The 21,092-nt window shown below is 48.2% G+C and overlaps 1 protein-coding gene and 1 pseudogene across 6 annotated transcripts in view; one reads left to right on the forward strand and one right to left on the reverse strand.

Annotated features, from left to right (window-relative positions):
• The window catches only part of LRRC20 (leucine rich repeat containing 20), a 60,584-nt gene extending 58,530 nt beyond the window's left edge, over window positions 1–2,054 (reverse strand). The window contains exons 1-2 of one of the 6 annotated variants that reach the window (XM_089897608.1): window positions 1,957–2,054; window positions 1,691–1,829 (exon numbers count right to left, since the gene is read on the reverse strand). In XM_089897608.1, coding sequence (XP_089753734.1) covers window positions 1,691–1,772 — 82 coding nt within the window. In that variant the 5' untranslated portion in view covers window positions 1,773–1,829; window positions 1,957–2,054. Of the gene's footprint in view, window positions 1–1,690; window positions 1,873–1,956 lie in introns of those variants that run through there. The other 5 variants (XM_089897612.1, XM_089897609.1, XM_022590789.3 and 2 more) reach the window with 5 other exon arrangements.
• A 5,057-nt stretch (window positions 2,055–7,111) lies between these two features.
• On the forward strand, window positions 7,112–20,825 carry LOC149747238 (transcription factor E2F4 pseudogene; annotated as a pseudogene).
• Window positions 20,826–21,092: the final 267 nt, after the last annotated feature.

The following is a 21,092-nucleotide window of genomic DNA, read 5'->3' on the forward strand; positions in this document are numbered from 1 at the left end:
ACTTCCCTCCAAAACCAACAGCAATCTTCAAGTCTGTTTGCTGACAGAGGAGATGCTTCTCTCACTATTGCTCAGTTCAGTAAACACCGCTATGTGCTTTACAAAGTGCCAGACACTGCTCTGGCTCTTGGCAGATGGGGGACAAAAGACCACAGGATCCCTCCCTTCCAGGGACACTGAATGAGTCCCACAGAGGAGGAAGGGAGCAAGGGCCAAGGGCTTCCTGGAAGAGGTGGTAACCAAGTACATCTTGAAGGCTGAGTGTCCCTCCACTTTCTGGGCCGCCACCCCCCGCCCCAGGACCCTCAGACACACCTGACCAATGGTTGCTCACAGAAACGCTCCACCGTTCCAGTCTCTGGGCCATTACCAGGCAGTAACCTCCATGCAAAGGCTCCTTCATGAAACAGACAGACAGACACAGACACACACAGGCACACACATCCCTAACCTGCCGGTGAAATTCCTCTGTGTGCCAAAGACCCAACCCAAATCCCACCCCGTCAATCATCCCCCAGGCAGGCCTGCGTTCACCTCCTCTGTGTTCCTGCAACACACCTGTGGCTCTAAGATGGCACTTACATTCCAGCGGGACACACACATACACACACACACATACACACACACACACACACACGATCCCCCGCTAACTCTTGCACGTGGTGGATAGTCAACAAATATCTGCTGAATTCAATTAAATGGGATCGTTTGCTTAAGTGCTTACAGCCTTAGGGTAGCTGCACGGGCTAAAGCGCAATAACCAATTCAACAGTATATGATGCAATTCAATTAAAACAGCGGAATGAAAAGGGGCCGCCTGACTGTGTGACCTGAAAAAAGCCCACTCTGCCTTCGACCCTCCATCTCCTCATCTGAAATCTGAGGCTAGTCATGCCTGGTGGGTATCATCCATCACAGGGAAGTTGTGAAGATTCAATAAGGCAACACTTGGGAGGCACCTGCACAGGGCCTGGTACATGGGGCTACCCAGCAGTGCCACCTACTGCCACCTGGTCCAAGGGCACATACACACTTTGAGTCATCAGCAGTCTGAGGGCAGGCAGACACGCTCCCGGCAGATGGAAGCCCTACTCAGTGCTTTTCAAACCTCTGTGAACTATGACCCATAGTAAGAAATACATCTTACGCTGGGACCCTGTATACACAAACTAAACACAACTGCAATAAAAAGTCCATGGAGGGACTTCCATGGTGGCGTATTGGTTAACAATCCACCTGCCAATGCAGGGGACACGGGTTCGATCCCTGGTCCGGGAAGATCCCACATGCCGCAGAGCAACTAAATCCACGCACCACAACTACTGAGCCTGAGCTCTTGAGCCTGCGCGCCACAACTACTGAGCCCGCATGCTGCAAATACTGAAGCCCGCACTCCTAGAGCCCATGCTCTGCAACAAGAGAAGCCACCGCAATAAGAAGCCTGCGCACCACAACGAAGTGTAGCCCCCGCTCGCCGCAACTAGAGAAAGCCTGTGTGCAGCAACGAAGACCCAATACAGCCAAAAATAAATTTTAAAAAAAACAAAAGTCCATGGAACACAGCTCCTCATGGCGAGTGGTGCATGCTGATACTGTGTCTTTCACCTTCCCTTTCTATCTCATTTCCAAACTGATTCAATAAACCACGTACAGGGTGCCCTACAGCTGGAAAAGCCGTGCCCTCACTCACCCAGGGTGTCGGAGCCGCTCTCCACTGTCTCGTTGACCTTCCTCGCAACTCTGGCCACGGCCTCACCCATCTTCCTCAGCATGCAGACTCAGGTGTCCTGCTGCCAGCCACCAGGCTGGTCTGCTGCTCATAAAGGGACCTGCGCTTGGGGAAGACACAGGGCCATGAAGCGCCTGCCCACCACCAGCCAGGGACCCACCCCTGACCCACCCTCCCCGGGGAATCAGGCTGCAGGAAGCACGCAGGGAGGGGTCCAGGCCACTCACCTCCTCCTGAGGGGCCCAGAGCCCAGGCCACATCCGGCTCAGCCTTCAGAGTGACTGATCTGCCCGTCAGCCCGGCCCTACCAGTTTCCTGGGAGGACTGACACATATGACCTTGCCAGGGCTTGAACCAGTGGCCAGGATGATGTGAGGATTTAGGTGCGTGCTGGCCTGTGACTCACTTAACAGGCAGAGCAGTGGGGAGAAGGTGGGGTACAGCCAAGTGCAAGGAGAGACACCTGTCCCTCCATCCCACAGGCTCGGAGCCCAGTCCACAGGACAACCGCTCCAGCTCCCAGGCCTCCTCAGCCACCTCTGCCAGGTTCCTCCCGCAGGCAGGAAGCGGGGACACAAAGGCAAATGAAACACAGCCCTGCCTGGCCAGAGCTCACTGTCTGGCTGGTGGGTGGTTTCTAAGAATTCCCTTTCCATGCAGCAATACGGAGGCAAAGTTACAGTTTCAGCCACAGATCTGAATGTTAGCCTGCTGCTGAGTTCACTGGCAAGACCCCAAGGAAAAAGGAAGGGGGGCAGGACCACTGGGGAGAAAAGGCTTAAAGAAGGGTGAGGACACAATCAAAACGATCAGCTGTAGAAGACATAAGGGACTCGGGAAATGTCTCCAACTCCTTTTTATTAGAGAAGGAAACTGAGGCAGAGAGAGGGACTCAATGACCTGGCCAAGGTCAAAGTAAGTAAATGGCACTAACCTGGCCCAACTCTACATCCAGCGTTCACTTCCTTACAAAAGTCACCCACATCACCAGCGGCAGCACCCCATGCAGATAACGAATTTGAGGCCAACATCAGTGCCCTTTTTTGCTCCTGGATCCCAATCCCAGATCCACAGACAGCTCAAGGAGCTCTAATGAACACATCTGAGGGTCAAAGGCAGAAGAATGTGAAGGGCAGAAAGAAGGGGGTGAGGGTACAAACAGATACCAAGAAAAAGTCCACATGTGCTCAACTGGACAGGGAGGCCCAGTCAAGCCCACTCAGCTGCTCAGGGAGAGTTAGTGATGAGTTCAGTATGTGCCTGCATCTCGCCAGGGAAGAAGACAGGCCTAATGCCCAACTCTGACATTTATTAGTTGAGAAGCCTTGGGAAAGATTCCTAACTACTCTGAGCCCCAGTTTCTTCATCTGAGTAGGAGATCTAGTAATACCTGCCGCAGTGGGTTCATATGAGGGTTGAACAAAAACTACATATCTTTCTAGACCAGGGCTCAGGACACGTAAGTTACTTAATAAATGCTAGCTGAAATGATCAAACAGTACACGTGCAGATATGATGCCAGCATTTAATCCCAGTTACATATCCATATGACTCAAACAAACAAGTCAGTGGAACTCATCTTTAAGGAATGAGTAGAACTTCCTTCTCTCCACCTCCAGGAAGTCTTCCCAGATTGCCCCAGCCCTCAGTGTTCTCTCCTCCTTAAGTTTCAGTAGCACGCAATGCCTTAGCTCAAGCCACTTAGGTTATTTATGAGCTTTTAAAAATATACACACTTATCCCCACCAGCTGGCCTGCAGACAGCTTAAGGCAGGGAGCAGATATATACTATGCTTTTCCCCTGCACTTTATACCACATACTGAAACAGATGTTCAGTTAGTTTCCCCCAATGGTGATGATGATCAACAGCCATCATTTGGGTTTCAAATCTAAATACAAGTCAACTGACTCTTACAACAAAGATACCATCTAAATGAGAAGGGTCATAAGTCCTAACAATGCCAGGTGGATAACTTGCAGAAGGTGGTCCAGGGTAGAACAGCAGGGAAGAGTGAGGACTATGGAAAACTGGACCCAACACCTTTATCATGCTACCTTGAAGACCAACCCCCTAAGCCTGAGTCACAGCAATGTTGCTGGAATCTTGGTGACTCAGTCTAATGCCTTTATGAATAAGAACACTGAGGACCCAAGAAGGAAGGTAAATCAGCCAAACAGAAACGAAAAACCTAGGTCTCCTAACTCCCAGCCCAGGATTCTTCGTACATACCATGCTCCCTCCTTTTCCTATCTCCAGTATTCATCATCAGTAACCACAAACATGTATTGAGCATCTACTAGGAACAGGGCATAAGACTGAAGAGGGAGGAAGGAAATATAGGAAATAGCTCTGACTTATGAGCTTCTGATGAGGAAGACCTTTCTAAGGAACATCACTGAGGCAATCCTGGCCTCACACAGAGACGAAAGGGAAGGTAAATCTCCAAGCTACCCAGGGTCTGTGCTAACCCTGGTGAGATTGCATAGGCTACTTTCAATCAGGCACTATGCCTGCAATTCTACTAGCTACCACCAGGTGGGAGCAGTGGTGCCTTAAGCTAAAGAGCCTATTGAAGAAAACTAGTCAAATTAAAAACCTTACCCCTGGTGGTAAGCTCAGACACCCTATAGTGTGGGTAAGAGATTGGACATTGAAGCAGGAACAGCCTGTAAAGTCTAGGTGTCAGAGTAAGTCACTAGAAGGACAGGACCCTGACATTCCAGAGGATGCTCTGGATACAGCACAGATGTGCCCTAGGCCCCCAAGAGGTTCCAGCTACCTAAAATCACCAACCCCACTAACTGGCTAGGAAACCACCCTCCCTTCACCTAAAACTACCCATTCCCCAAGGGAGAATTTCTTATAAATTCCAGCTGACAGTCCCTCTCCCAGGTCAGGTGACCAAGGCCTGTCACTTTTTGGCATGCGCAGGGCTGAAATGGGAGGGTGGCAGGGCCATATGTGGTATAAGGCCCAAGATGGGGTAGGAGGGCCCCAGAACTGAGGGGAGAACAAACTTGAGATGACAAGAGTCTGGAGTGGGTCCCCAAAAGAGGTCCTACAAGGTTGTCCAACTTTCCTGACTGCTCCTTCGAGCCCCAACCCAACACTGGACCTCTCTGACCAAAAAGTAGCAAGAATTTATTGAGCATGTAACAGGAGCCCTCAGAGACAGGGGGTGGGGGAGAAATAAGGCAAGCTGCTCTTCCTTTCTTTGGTTTTAAACTGTTTTTAAGAAAAATAGAGAATTGTCTGAGTCACATATGAGTGATGGAGAGAACTATGGACCCACTCCTCACTGAGTGAGAAGCCTCCTAGGCAGGGCCACCCTAGGACATGAGGGGCCCCTATCTATGCAAACAATTTGAGTCAATCAAAATCAGCATGTCAGCACCATTCTGGCTGCCCAGTCTCATGCAATTCCATGAAAGAAAGACCTTGCCAGCCAGTGGGAGCAATCAGCACGCAAGGCAGCCCTCCTGGAACCAGACCACAACCACAGGGCCCCAAGACAACCCAACCCTACAGGCAGGCTCCTTGAGGCATCTGGTCAACCCCACAGGCAGGGGTAGTAGTAGCAGAAAATCAGAGAGTGTCCCAAAGGGGGGAAACAGGAACCACCAGCCCATATGGATCTGTTCTGGGTTTGGGGTCCCAGTCATCAGAGGTCAGCCTTAGAAAACTGCTCCAAAGTGCTCCAAATCCTGGAGACCCTTCAACACAGGGTCCAAACTCATACTCACACTGCTGCTTCCTCAGCAACACATCCCTCTCCACATCCCTCCCCAACTCCTCTTCTTCAGAGTGTGCATCATAGCCCTAGGAAATGTTTAAATCCAACAAACGTGTGCTGGGCCCTTCTATAAGGCGCTCACTGGAAGAGTAAAGGTACAGAGACAGGGCTCGGGCCAGAATAAGCTTCCCATCAGGTAAGAGAGACTCAGTGACAAAAGGCAGAATGAGGGCTTCCCTGGTGGCGCAGTGGTTGAGAGTCCACCTGCCAATGCAGGGGACACAGGTTCATGCCCCGGTCCGGGAAGATCCCACATGCCGCGGAGTGGCTAGGCCCGTGAGCCATGGCCACTGAGCCCGCGCGTCTGGAGCCTGTGCTCCGCTACGGGAGAGGCCACAACAGTGAGAGGCCCGCGTACCGCAAAAAAAAAAAAAAAAAGTCAGAATGAGCCAGATGCTGGAGGCCACAAGGCCAGGCCCAAGGACCATGTGTGCCTTCTGCCATGAAGGCACATGGCATGGCTGAGAAGAGGGAACAGAGGCAGGGGCTGAGCAGAAGTACCCAAATGATGACAGAAAGAGGGAGACAGGAAGCCAGTCTGTCCCCAGATTACTCGGGGAGGGGCTGGAAGCCACCCTATAAGTCTGTCCTCTGCTTCTCTTCGGGGAACTATGAAAGGTTTTTTGAGGAAAGCAGCCTAATCCAGCCAGAGTTTTGGAAAATTATCACTGTTGTGAGCAGTCCCATTGTCAGATGGAAACACCACCCTCCTCACTGGGTTGTTTTGAGAAGTAAATGACATATAACTTTTGAGAAATCTTCGCAAGTTGTCGCACACCAAGGCATTACTGATATGTGATTAAACCGCTACAGATGGTAAGTTAGGATATAATAAATGGAATGGCAGAAAAGAAGTTGTCCTGCTTTGTGAGAGCTGGCAATAGAGTCCTCCTGTATCTATAACCTGGTTTCACCTGGATACAGGTTTGGGGGGATGATTTTTGCTTAAACACTGACCCTAACCCTCTGCCAGGGCTCCAGCTCTCATCAGTGAGAACTCTACCTTATCTGAAGCCCCGAGATCTGTGCAAAGGAGCTGCTGTGACACCCCGTCCGCACCAGCTGCTCCTATATTTAGTTACTGGTGTGGGCACTTGGGAACTTTAGAGCCTGGCAGCCGCTCCGAAAGGCAACTCGAGCCTCTTGCTCCATGTGTGCGAGCTCCCCCCACTCCCACCCCCACTGGCTGCAGCGGGTCCTCTGGACCGCCCAAGCTAAGGAGCCACTGGGGAAGTGCGAAGCAGTCGGCTGGATCGGACCCAAGTAGCCCCGAAGGCCCACTCGAGCCCAGACAGAGTTGACCCACTTTTCCACCCAAGGGAACGAAGCCCGCTGGGGCGAGAGCGGGACGGACTGGCGCCTTGTTTTTGAGCCATGAGGTTCCCAGAGCCGCGTGCATGCTTCTGTATGGGCATCTAAGCATTCTCGGGCTGCGCCTCCCAGGACTGAGCGCGGTGGCCAGGCCAGGGTCCCCACGCCTCGCGCTAGGGGACCGCCTCACCGTCTTCCCCACCCCCCGGCGCCCGCAGCCAATGGCTCCTCGTCGCCGGCCCTCCGCTCGCCAGGCAGGCGGGGACTGGGGAGAATAAAGCAGGCAATGAGAGGAGAACGCCGGTGAACGCTGAGGGCCGGGGACTCCCGCGCTACCTAGAGGCCGAGAGGAACACTCTGGGACAGGCGTCTGCAGCTCCCCAGAGGGGAAGCAAACCCCTAAAAGTGTGGCTTCAGGGACGAAATTTACAACAGCCTCTCCCAGCAAGGGCGCCTCCCGCGGGGAACGGAGGCCCCCTCGGGACGGCTTCCCCAGTCTCCCTATTCCCTGGTACCTCGGCGCCCGCTCCCCCGAGCCAGCCGGGGTCCAGCCGCAGTCTGCAAGCCAGAGCCGGCGCGGCGCCGGGCCCCTTGGCACTACAGAAGCCGCAGCTGGTGCACCGCTGCTCCTTCCACGGGGTGACTTGGGGGAGGGGAGGGGAGGGTACACTACAGAAACGGGGACATTTCTCTCCCTCGCTCCCCCAGCCCCTCCAGCGCTTAGCCTCAGACTACGTTTACTTTGCGGGGCACGAAGGTGGGGCCCCGTTCCGGGCCGCTCTCTGCTCCACTTACGGCGACAATGCCTCCTAGCGCCCTGCGCAGCGCAGTCACGCTCCCTCGGCCGCCGGCGGCGCCCCATGCAGCAGCGGCGAGCTGGAACTGGCCGGGAGGGGGCAGAGGGGCTGCGGTCTCTGAGCGCACGGTCGCCCGGCCAATCGCCGCGCCAGGAGCCGCCCCGGGGCGGGAGTAGGCAGCCGCGCGCAACCAATTAGAGCGCGGGTCCTCACGCGGCGCCCCCGGAAAAGCGGCCTGTGCGCTCTCGTCCGCAGGGTGGATCCGCTTTGTGTTCGGCTTCTGGAGGAACAACGCTTTGGACAGCGAGAGTGTAGACCGGAACGTGCAACAGAACCCAGGATTAATAGGACTGAGTCTCCAGATTTGTTTTTCTCGAGGGAGAAGAGTTGAATTAGCTAGATCAGGGGTACATTGAGAAAGGTGAAGATGGGACTAGGAAGCTTTTCCCGTGGTGCCTTCAAGGCGCCCATTCAGGTTTTTAGAGGCAATAATTCTGGCTACGCTAAGTTACTTAACCTCTCTAAATCCCAGTGTTCTTCTCTATCAAATGAGAATTAAAATGTATAAAAACCTAGTTCACAGGGTCATTGTGAGGATTAATACCTGAAAAGTTTAGTGCAGTGCCCGGCATGATGGCTCAGGGAAGGGTAGCTGCTTCGCAGGCCTATATTTACAGAGGATTCCCCACAGACTCTTTACTAGGCACTGTGGGGAGGACCAAAGAGATGAGGCCCCTAACTCAACCAGCGATGGTGGTCAACGAGTCAAATGCTCTAATAAACAGAAGCATGTGTTAAATATGTGGGAGTCCTGAAGAAAGAACATTTAATTCTGCCCCTGGGGATTGGGGTAGTTAGATAAGGAACACACATTCACTTGGGTCTTGATGGATATTATGGGTTAAATTGTGTCTCCCCACCAAAAAAGATATGTTGAAGTCTTAACCCCCAGTACTTCAGAATGTGGCCTTATTTGGAAATATGGTCATTGCAGATATAATTAGTTAAGATGAGGTCATACTGGCATAGGCTGTGATTGGTGTTCTTATAAGAAGAGAAGAGACACATCGACACAAAGGGAGAAGGCCATGTGAAAATGGAGGCGGGGTAGAATGATGTGCCTACAAGCCAAGGAATCCCAAGGATTGTGGGCAAGGATCAGAAATTAAGAAGAGGCAAGGAACGGATTCTCCCTCAGAGCCTCCGAAAAGGAACCAATTCCGCTGACACCTTGATTTCAGACTTCCAGACTCCAGAGCTGTGAGAATAAGTTTCTCTTGTTTTCAGCTACCTAGTTTGTGGCAATTTCTTACTACAGCCCTGGGAAACTGCTACAATAGGTGAGTCGGAATAAAGGGAAGGGGATGAGAAACACCTCCAAGAAAGTCTTTCAAAACTGAACGCCTGGGCTGCGCCGGCCTGGCCTGGCCTGGCTGAGGGGAGGTGGCAGGAGGGCGCTATGGTGGAGGCTGGGCCACAGGCACCGCCGCCCCCAGGCACCCCAAGCCGGCACGGGAAGAGTTTGGAACTTCTCACTACCAAGTTCGTGTCACTTCTGCAGGAGGCAAAGGACGGCGTGCTTGACCTCGAGCTGGCAGCTGACACCCTAGCTGTTTGCCGGAAGTGGCGGATTTATGACATTACCAATGTGCTGGAAGGTATCAGGCTGATGGAGAAAAAATCCAAGCATAGCATCCAGTAGAAGGGCGTGGGGCCTGGCTGCAATACCCGAGAGACTGCGGACAAGTTGATTGAGCTCAAGGCAGAGATGGAGGAGCTGCAGCAGCGAGAGCAAGAACTAGACCAGCACAAGGTGTGGGTGCAGCAGAGCATCCGGAACATCACAGAGAATGTGCAGAACAGCTGCTTGGCCTATGTGACTCATGAGGACATCTGCAGATGCTTTGCTGGAGATGCCATCCAGGCCCCGTCGGGCACCAGCCTGGAGGTGCCCATCCCAGAGGGCCTCAATGGGCAGAAGAAGTACCATATTCACCTGAAGAATGTAAGTGGCCCCATCGAGGTGCTGCTGTTGAACTAGGAGGCATGGAGCTCACCACTTGTGGTGGTGCCTATGCCACCACCCGAAGATCTGCTCCAGAGCCCATCTCTCCACCTCCGCCTCTGCCCAAGCCTGCTCTGGCCCAGCCCCAGGATGCCTCATGCCCAAGCAGTCCCCAGGTGACCACCCCGAACCCTGTTCCCAGCAGCACTGAAGCCCAGGGGGTGGCCGGTCCAGCAGCTGAGATCACAGTGAGTGGTGGCCCTGGAACCGATAGCAAGGACAGTGGTGAGCTCAGCTCCCTCCCGCTGGGCCTGACAGCACTGTACACCCGGCTGCTGCAGTCCTCTGCCCTGTTGGACAGCAGTAGCAGCAATAGCAGTTCATCCGGACCCAACCCTTCTACCTCCTTTGAGCCCATCAAGGCAGACCCCACAGGTGTTCTGGAGCTCCCCAAAGAGCTGTCAGAAATCTTTGATCCCACTCGAGAGTGCATGAGCTCAGAGCTCCTGGAGGAGCTGATGTCCTCAGAAGTGTTTGCACCCTTCCTCCACCTTTCTCCATCCCATGGAGACCACGATTACATCTACAACCTGGATGAGAGTGAAGGTATCTGTGACCTCTTTGATGTGCCTGTCCCCAACCTCTGACTGACAGGGGCATGCCCTTTGTGGCTGGGACACAGACTGTCTAACCTGGGGGCTGCCTGGGGACCTCACCCCACCCCACCCCTACACAGCTTGAGAGCCGCAGACTCCTGGCTTCCCCAGCCTTCCCTCACTGCACAGTTCTGGCCACAAGTCCCACTCCTGCACCAACACCTGTTCTGTGCTAGGAGAGCAGGGGAAAGGGGCTTAGCCCGCTCCACTGTGGAACCAAAGTGTTTACCACTCCTTTTTTGGGGACTTCCCCTATCTGGTAGCCTCCCCCCACCCTCCCAGAGTTCAGTTTCAGCTGCTACCCAGTGACACAGATCCAAGGACCCTCCATCACCCTCCTAGGGCATCTCGTCCAGCCCCATCGCCCTGTACCTGCCAGCCCCTGCCCCTCCAGGAGGAAGCATGGGGTGGGGCTGGGCACTTGCCAGCACCTAGCCTAGCCTGCTTCACTTCTCCCCATGCGGATCACACCGTTCCTCTGTACCGCTCATGTGCCCCTTTCTGCTGGAATCTTGGCCCTGAGAACCTGCTGGGGGCAGGGGGAGAAGCAGGTTGCTAACAGGAGGAATGGAGATCTCTAGCTAGGAATCTGGGTGGGAGAGTCCTAGGAATCTGGGTGGGAGAGTCCCTGAGGATTGGCCCAGCCTCCGTCTGACCCGCAGCTCCCCTCTTGTTTCTTGGGGTTTTTTTTTGAATTTTTGAATTTTATTTATTTTTTTAAACAGCAGGTTCTTATTAGTTATCCATTTTAGACATATTAGTGTATATTTGTCAATCCCAATCTCCCAATTCATCACACCACCACCATCCCCCTCCGCCGCTTTCCCCGCTTGGTGTCCATACATTTGTTTTCTACATCTGTGTCTCAATTTCTGCCCTGCAAACTGGTTCATCTGTACCATTTTTCTAGGTTCCACATATATGCATTAATAGATGATATTTGTTTTTCTCTTTCTGACTTACTTCACTCTGTATGACAGTCTCTAGATTCATCTACGTCTCTCCAAATGACCCAATTTCATTCCTTTTTATACCTGAGTAATATTCCGTTGTATATATGTACCACACCTTCTTTATCCATTCATCTGTCGATGGGCATTTAGGTTGCTTCCATGACCTGGCTATTGTAAATAGTGTTGCAGTGAACATTGGGGTGCATGTGTCTTTTTGAATTATGGTTTTCTCTGGGTATATGCCCAGTAGTGGGATTGCTGGGTCATATGTTAATTCTATTTTTAGTTTTTTAAGGAACCTCCATACTGTTCTCCATAGTGGTGGTATCAACTTACATTCCCACCAACAGTGCAAGAGGGTTCCCTTTTGTTCACACCCTCTCCAGCATTTGTTGTTTGTAGATTTTCTGATGATGCCCATTCTAACTGGTGTGAGGTGATACCTCATTGTAGTTTCGATTTGCATTTCTCTAATAATTAGTGATGTTGAGCATCTTTTCATGTGCTTCTTGGCCATCTGTATGTCTTCTTTGGAGAAATGTCTACTTAGGTCTTCTGTCCATTTTTAGATTGGGTTGTTGTTTTTTTTTAATATTGAGCTGTGTGAGCTGTTTATATATTTTGGAGATCAATCCTTTGTCCGTAGATTCATTTGCAAATATTTTCTCCCATTCTGAGGATTATCTTTTCGTCTTGTTTGTAGTTTCCTTTGCTTGCAAAAGCTTTTAAGTTTCATTAGGTCCCATTTGTTTATTTTTGTTTTTATTTCCATCACTCTACGAGGTGGATCAAAAAAGATCTTGCTGTGATTTATGTCAAAGAGTGTTCTTCTTGTGTTTTCCTCTAAGAGTTTTATAGTGTCTGGGCTTACATTTAGGTCTCTAATCCATTTTGAGTTTATTTTTGTGTATGGTGTTAGGGAGTGTTCTAATTTCATTCTTTTACATGTAGCTGTCCAGTTTTCCCAGCACCACTTATCGAAGAGACTGTCTTTTCTCCATTGTATATCCTTGCCTCCTTTGTCATAGATTAGTTGACCGTAGGTGTGTGGGTTTATCTCTGGGCTTTCTATCCTGTTCCATTGATCTATATTTCTGTTTTTGTGCCAGTACCATATTGTCTTGATTACTGTAGCTTTGTAATATAATCTGAAGTCAGGGAGTCTGATTCTTCCAGCTCCGTTTTTTTCCCTCAAGACTGCTTTGGCTATTCGGGGTCTTTTGTGTCTCCATACAAATTTTAAGATTTTTTGTTCTAGTTCTGTTAAAAATGTTATTGGTAATTTGATAGGGATTACATTGAATCTGTAGATTGCTTTGGGTAGTATAGTCATTTTCACAATACTGATTCTTCCAATCCCAGAACATGGTGTATCTCTCCAACTGTTTGTATCATCTTTAATTTCTTTCATCAGTGTCTTATAGTTTTCTGCATACGGGTCTTTTGTCTCCCTAGGTAGGTTTATTCCTAGGTATTTTATTCTTTTTGTTGCAGTGGTAAATGGGAGTGTTTCCTTAATTTCTCTTTCAGATTTTTCATCATTAGTGTATAGGAACGCAAGAGATTTCTCTGCCTTAATTTTGTATCCTGCAACTTTACTAAATTCATTGATTAGCTCTAGTAGTTTTCTGGTGGCATCTTTAGGATTCTCTATGTATAGTATCATGTCATCTGCAAACAGTGACAGTTTTACTTTTTCTTTTCCAATTTGTATTCCTTTTATTTCTTTTTCTTCTCTGATTGCCGTGGCTAGGACTTCCAAAACTATGTTGAATAATTGTGGTGAGAGTGGACATCCTTATCTTTTTCTGATCTTAGTGGAAATGCTTTCAGTTTTTCACCATTGAGAATGATGTTTGCTGTGGGTTTGTCATATATGGCCTTTATTATGTTGAGGTAGGTTCCCTCTATGTCCACTTTCTGGAGAGTTTTTATCATAAATGGGTGTTGAATTTTGTCAGAAGCTTTTTCTGCATCTATTGAGATGATCATATGGTTTTTATTCTTCAATTTGTTAATATGCTGTATCACATTGATTGATTTGCGTATATTGAAGAATCCTGGGATAAATCCCACTTGATCGTGGTGTGTGATCCTTTTAAAGTGTTGTTGGATTCTGTTTGCTAGTATCTTGTTGAGGAGTTTTGCGTCTATATTCATCAGTGATATTGGTTTGTAATTTTCTTTTTTTGTAGTACCTTTGGTTTTGGTATCAGGGTGATGGTGGCCTCATAGAATGGGTTTCGGAGTGTTCCTTCCTCTGCAATATTTTGGAAGAGTTTGAGAAGGATGGGTGTTAGCTCTTCTCTAAATGTTTGATAGAATTCACCTGTGAAGCCATCTGGTCCTGGACTTTTTTTTTTTTTTTTTTTTGCAGTACGTGGGCCTCTCACTGTTGTGGCCTCTCCCGTTGTGGAGCACAGGCTCTGGACGCGCAGGCCCAGCGGCCACAGCTCACGGGCCCAGGCGCTCCACGGCATGTGGGATCTTCCCGGACCCGGGCACGCACCTGTGTCCCCTGCATCGGCAGGCAGACTCTCAACCACTGCACCACCAGGGAAGCCCTGGTCCTGGACTTTTGTTTGTTGGAAGATTTTTTTTTTTTTTTTTGCGGTATGCAGGCCTCTCACCATTGTGGCCTCTCCCATTGCAGAGCACAGGATCCAGACGCACAGGCTCAGCGGCCATGGCTCACTGGCCCAGCAGCTCCACGGCAAGTGGGATCTTCCCAAACCGGAGCACAAACCCGTGTCCCCTGCATCAGCAGGCGGACTCTCAACCACTGCGCCACCAGCGAAGCCCTGCTGGAAGATTTTTAATCACAGTTTCAATTTCATTACTTGTGATTGGTCTCTTCATATTTTCTGTCTCTTCCTGGTTCAATCTTGGAAGGTTATCCCTTTCTAAGAATTTGTCCATTTCTTCCAGGTTGTCCATTTTATTGGCATAGAGTTGTTTGTAGTAGTCTCTTAGGATGCTTTGTATTTCTGCGGTGTCTGTTGTAACTTCTCCTTTTTCATTTCTAACTTTATTGATTTGAGTACTCTCCCTCTTTTTCTTGATGAGTCTAATGGTTTATCAATTTTGTTTATCTTCTCAAAGACCCAGCTTTTAGTTTTATTGATCTTTGCTATTGTTTTCTTTGTTTCTATTTCATTTATTTCTGCTCTGATATTTATGATTTCTTTCCTTCTGCTAACTTTGGGTTTTGTTTGTTCTCCTTTCTCTAGTTCCTTTAGGTGTAAGTTTAGATTGTTTGAGATGTTTCTTGTTTCTTGAGGTAGGCTTGTATTGCTATAAACTTCCCTCTTAGAACTGCTTTTGCTGCATCCCATAGGTTTTGGATCGTCGTGTTTTCATTGTCATTTGCCTCTAGGTATTTTTCGATTTCCTCTGATTTCTTCAGTGATCTCTTGGTTATTTAGTAACGTATTGTTTAGCCTCCATGTGTTTGTGTTTTTTACATTTTTTTCCCTGTAATTGATTTCTAATCTCATAGCATTGTGGTCAGAAAAGATGCTTGATATGATTTCAATTTTCTTAAATTTACTGAGGCTTCATTTGTGACCCAAGATGTGATCTATCCTGGAGAATGTTCCGTGTACCCTTGAGAAGAAAGTGTAATCTGCTGTTTTTGGATGGAATGTCCTATGAATATCAATTAAATCTATCTGGTCTATTGTGTCATTTAAAGCTTGTGTTTCCTTATTAATTTTCTGTTTCAATGATCTGTCCGTTGATGTAAGTGAGGTGTTAAAGTCCCCCACTATTATTGTGTTACTGTCAATTTCCACTTTTAGAGCTGTTAACAGTTGCCTTATGTATTGAGGTGCTCCTATGTTGGGTGCATATATATTTATAATTGTTATATCTTCTTCTTGGATTGATCCCTTGATCATTATGTAGTGTCCTTCCTTGTCTCTTGTAACATTCTTTATTTTAAAGTCTATTTTATCTGATATGAGTATTGCTACTCCAGCTTTCTTTTGATTTCCATTTGCATGGAATATTTTTTTCCATCCCCTCACTTTCAGTGTGTATGTGTCCCTAGGTCTGAAGTGGATCTCTTGTAGACAGCATATATATGGGTCATGTTTTTGTATCCATTCAGCGAGCCTGTGTTTTTTGGTTGGAGCATTGAATCCATTCATGTTTAAGGTAATTATTGATATGTATGTTCCTATTACCATTTTCTTAATTGTTTTGGGTTTGTTTTTATAGGTCCTTTTCTTTTCTGTGTGTCCCACTTAGAGAAGTTCCTGTAGCATTTGTTGTACAGCTGGTTTGGTGGTGCTGAATTCTCTTAGCTTTTGCTTGTTTGTAAAGCTTTTGATTTCTCCATTGAATCTGAATGAGATCCTTGCCTGGTAAAGTAATCTTAGTTGTAGGTTCTTCCATTTCATCACTTTAAATGTGTCATGCCACTCCCTTCTGGCTTGTAGAGTTTCTGCTGAGAAATCAGCTGTTACCCTTATGAAAATTCCCTTGTATGTTATTTGTCTTTTTTCCTTTTCTCCTTTCAATAATTTTTCTTTATCTTTAATTTTTGCCAATTTGATTACTATGTGTCTTGGCATGTTTCTCCTTGGGTTTATCCTGTATTGGACTCTCTATGCATCCTGGACTTGGGTGGCTATTTCCTTTCCCATGTTAGGGAAGTTTTTGACTATAATCTCTTCAAATTTTTTGTCAGGTCCTCTCTCTCTCTTCTCCTTCTGGGACCCTTATAATGTGAATGTTGTTGCATTTAATGTTGTCCCAGAGGTCTCTTAGGCTGTCTTCATTTCTTTTCATTCTTTTTTCTTTATTCTGTTCCGCAGCAGTGAATTCCACCATTCTGTCTTCCAGGTCACTTATCTGTTCTTCTGCCTTAGTTATTCTGCTATTGATTCCTTCTTCTGTATTTTTCATTTCAGTTATTGTATTGTTCATCTCTATTTGTTTGTTCTTTAATTCTTCTAGGTCTTCGTTAAACATTTCTTGCATCATCTTGATCTTTGCCTCCATTCTTTTTCCGAGGTCCTAGATCATCTTCACTATCATTATTCTGAATTCCTTTTCTGGAAGCTTGCCTATCTCCACTTCATTTAATTGTTTTTCTGGGGTTTTGTCTTGTTCCTTTATCTGGTACATAGCCCTCTGCCTTTTCCTCTTGTCTGTCTTTCTGTGAATGTGGTTTTTGTTCCACAGGCTACAGGATTGTAGTTCTTCTTGCTTCTGCTGTCTGCCCTCTGGTGGATGAGGCTATCTAAGAGGCTTGTGCAAGTTTCCTGATAGGAGGGACTGGTGGTGGGTAGAGCTGGCTATGGCTCTGGTGGACAGAGCCCCGTAAAAATTTAATCCGCTTGTCTGCTGTTGGGTGGCTGGACCCTCCCTGTTGGTCGTTTGGCCTGAGGTGACCCAACACTGGAGCCTACCCGGGCTCTTTGGTGGGGCTAATGGCGGATTCTGGGAGGGCTCACGCCAAGGAGTACTTCCCAGAACTTCTGCTGCCAGTGTCCTTGTCCTCACAATGAGACACAGCCACCCCCGCCTCTGCAGGAGACCCTCCAACACTAGCCGGTAGGTCTGGTTCAGTCTCCTATGGGGTCACTGCTCCTTCCCCTGGGTCCCGATGTGCACACTACTTTGTGTGTGCCCTCCAAGAGTGGAGTCTCTCTTTCCCCCAGTCCTGTCAAAGTCCTGCAATCAAATCCCACTAGCCTTCAAAGTCTGATTCTCTAGGAATTCCTCCTCCCATTGCCAGACCCCCAGGTTGGGAAGCCTGATGTGGGGCTCAGAACCTTCACTCCAGTGGGTGGACTTCTGTGGTATAGGTGTTCTCCAGTCACCCACCCAGCACTTATGGGATTTGATTTTATTGTGATTGCGCCCCTCCTACCACCTCATTGTGGCTTCTCCTTTGTCTTTGGATGTGGGGTATCTTTTTTGGTGAGTTCCAGTGTCTTCCTGTCAATGATTGTTCAGCAGTTGGTTGTGATTCTGGTGCTCTTGCAAGAGGGAGTGAGAGCACGTCCTTCTCCTCTGCCATCTTGAACCAATCTCCAGCACCCCTCTTGTGTATTCATTTATCCTCATTTAGAGCCATTTGCAGAGATTTAGAAAGATTTGCAGTAACAAATGGATTCCTATATAAAGATTATCTTTATACTTTTTGCAACAAAAGGAAATTGTTATATTTGTACAGTGTCCAAGTGAATAAAGACCATGCCTAAGGCAAAAAACAAACAAACAAACAAACCCCCTGAATGCCTAGTGTAGGCAAGGCCCTGTGTCATGGGGTGTACCAAAGTGAATAGGACAGACTCTGCCCTCAAGAGATTACCACTCATGGTGGGCAGGGGGTGGGGGTGGGGGGATGTGGGCGGCAAGCAGCCATGTTTTCTGACTCCTCGTGCCTTCCTGGGAAGATTATGAAGGCCTCTCCCCAACCTCATCATCACCCCATCCCTGCCACACGCATACCAGGTACCAGGTATAAATAACAAATCAATCAAGTCGCATTCTGTCCAAGCCAAGATCCTCACTGCTGTGGACAAAGCAGACTCTGCTACTTCTGTTTCATTTAAAACCAGCCTGACATTTCTGGCCAACTTCTACACATTGTTGCCGAAACCAGTGCCGAACAGAAATACAGAGACAGAGCTTTGGAGGAGTAGAAAAGAGTAGTTTTGTTACTTTGCCAGGCAAAAGGGGCCACAGCAGGCTAACACCCTCAAAGCTGTGGCCCCGTTCCTGGGAAATAGGAAGGCGTCTTGTAGTTTCAGAGTGGAAGATAGGGCTGTAGATAAGGATTGGGACTGATGTAGTCTTGCATACTTCTTTCCTCCTGGAGACACTGAGATCATCAGGGCTGGCGTCAGGTGGTTCCAGAGCAGTTTCTGGTGGTCATTGAGGTTATCGTTATGTGACCTTCTTTCTGGGATGAAGAATGCTCACAGAGGAAAGGAGTGTTAGGCAGTGTTGTCTTAGAGGAGTAAACATCAGGTACATAGTACAACTTTAGCTAGAGGGCAATCATTTTCAGAGTGCAATTAAGCAAGAAAGTGAGGGGGGATAAAACATCTATAGGAGACCGGTTGAACGGGCAGAAAGAACAAGGGCTGAATAAGGGTTAACATAATGGGGGTGCCTCAACTAGTTTCTGCTACAGCAATATGGATGCCTTCTCTCCCCTGCTAGGCCTTATGCAGACCTGGCATAGCGTGTGTAGTGCTTCCATGCAGAAGGTAAGCACTCAGTAAATACCACTGATGGCCCCAGCCTGGGATTTCCCATGTTCATGCCTCACCTCACTCAGTCTCCTCTCTCAGGAATTTCATCCTGGGCCTGCCTACTCCACATGGACATGACTCCTCCCCAGCTCAAATGCCACCTCTTCTATTCCTGGTGTGTTTGCTCTCCAGAGCACTTTCTGCATCACACCCATTAATATGGCACATCTGCACAGGTCTTTGCTCCCAAGACTCTGCCTGATTTCAAATAGACCAGAGCCAGAGCTTGGCCTGTGGTAAGTGCTTGTATCAGTCAGTACTTTTTTTTTTTCCTGCATAGTAGAATACCCCAAAACTTAGAAATGGCTTTAAAAAATATTTATTTAGTTCATGATTTTGTGGGTCAGGATTTTAGGTTTGGCTCAGCTGGGCAGTTCTTCTGGTCTGAGCTGGACCCTCTCATGCTTCTGGGGTAGTTGCTAGGCAGCCAGAGGCTCTACTTCTTGGGGGTGGCTGTCAACTGAGGTAACTGGGCCACATGTTACTCATGCACCAGCAGTCTAGCCCAGGCTGGTTCACATGGAGTTGCAGGTTTCCAAGAGCGAGACTGGAATGATGCAGGTTTCTCAAGGCCTAGGCTCAAAACTGGCACTGTGTCACTTCCACAGTTGTATTGACTAAACCATGTCACAACAACACCCAGATTCAAGGGTGGGGAAATAGACTCCATCTCCTGATGGCAGGAGCAGCAAAGTCACATTGAAAGGAACATGGATACAGGGATGGATTAGAGAATTGGGGCTAGTTTTGCAATCTACTGCAGTACTCAAAAATATTCCCACAATATCTACCACATAGTGGGTACTCAGTAAGTATTTATTGACAGTGCTAAGATTTTCAATCACAATGTTTACAGACTTCATGCAATGCAATTAATTGGCAAAATTTTAGCCCTCACTCATAAGCTATCCATTACTACCTTCAGTTTCAGAATAGCAAATGAGGAGGTCAGGAATACAGGCCTGTGTGAGGGGAAACCCCACTAAGGCTTCCCTGGGAAGAAGTTCAGCTGGCCCCAAACAGCCTCCTCTGAAGGGATCCAGAGCATCTTTAGAGAACTGGGTCCCCTAGGGACCTGGTCCAAACATGGTCACGTGGTTGGAAGCCATACATCTCTACCTGTGAACAGAGAGAGACTTAGATGTTACTCAGGGCTCGAACACAGCCCCTATTAAGCCTGATTGCCTTGCAAGCTGCCTGCCAGATAGGAAGCAATTTTGTGTGACGACAGAATTTTTATCTGGCTGTTTCCTGGAGGGTCTATCCCTCCACTGAGCAGGATAAATTCTCAGGGCACCTATGGAAGGGACACATCTTGTGGACAGAGCCCGCAGCTCAATTTCTATGACTGAGAGCCCTGATGGGGAACGCTTCCTATCAGAGAATTACTAGAATCAATCTCCAGGCCTGCTGTGGTTTGAAGTGTGTCCTCCCAAAAAGATATGTTGGAATCTTAACCCCAGTGCCTCAGATTGTGACCTTATAGAGATAATCAAATTAAAATGAGGGCAACAGCGTAGACCCTAATCCAATATGACTGATATACTTGTAAAAGGGGTAAATTTGGTCACAGACAGACACACAAAAAGGGAAGACAATGTGAAGGGGCACAGGGAGAAGAGGGCCATCTACAAGCCAAGGGTTGAGAGCTGGGACAGATCCTTCCCTCACAGCTCTCACCTTAATTTGTCAACCCTGCTAACACCTAGTTTCAGACTTCGAGTCTCCAGAACTGTGCGATAGTAAACTACTGTTGCTAAGCCACCCAGTTTGTGGTACTCTGTTACAAAACTAATACAAGGCCTTCAATCTCTCCTTTTCTATTCTGTTCTCCTCGTATTTACCCTTATCATACACCCCTTGAGGGGAAAGTACATTTAGGTAGAAATAAAACATGAAGTCTCAGGGACATGGATGAGCCAGACCCCATGTATCATTCTTTGCCTCCCTGAGTCCTCCACCTGGGGCCACACCTCTGCCTGGAGCTAAGTTACCAATAGCCAGGAGCTCAAGGGCACTCCAAGTTACTGCCACCCTAAACAGAAGAGCAGTTCACCCCAGCCCCTCTTCCAGAAAGTTCAGCCTGGAGCCCCCCTCTAGATACTGCAGGGTTTGCAAAGATGATCAAGAAACAGTCAGTTCCCTCAAGATGCTTGCAGTTTGCCATGGGGAATAAGATTCATATAAAAAGTAACTATAATAAAGTGTTTCTCAAGCTTCAGCCATTGCCATACCACTTTCTGGATATTTGCTATATCTGAGCCCCACCCAGCAGTGAGCTTGAGTCACTTATATGGACTCAGAGTGTCCATATAAGTCCTGCATATCTTTTTCCAACTCTGCATTTAGTGGCATCCTGTAGGTTATTGGAAACAGGCATGGTGAGAGAATTTACAGCATGGAAACCAGCACACACTACAAATCAGGACTTTTTTGGGGGGGGGGAGATACAGCTTACTTCCTTTTTCCTTTAAATTGACTCACTTTTTAACTTAAAAATGTTTACTTTATAGCCATGACATGGAAGCAACCTAAATGTCCATTGACAGATGAACGGATAAAGAAGATGTGG

Source organism: Delphinapterus leucas, chromosome 16 (assembly GCF_059928025.1).
Source record: "Delphinapterus leucas isolate spDelLeu-1000000601 "Yukka" chromosome 16, BTC_Dleu_Yukka2, whole genome shotgun sequence".
Taxonomy (NCBI): Eukaryota; Metazoa; Chordata; class Mammalia; order Artiodactyla; family Monodontidae; genus Delphinapterus; species Delphinapterus leucas.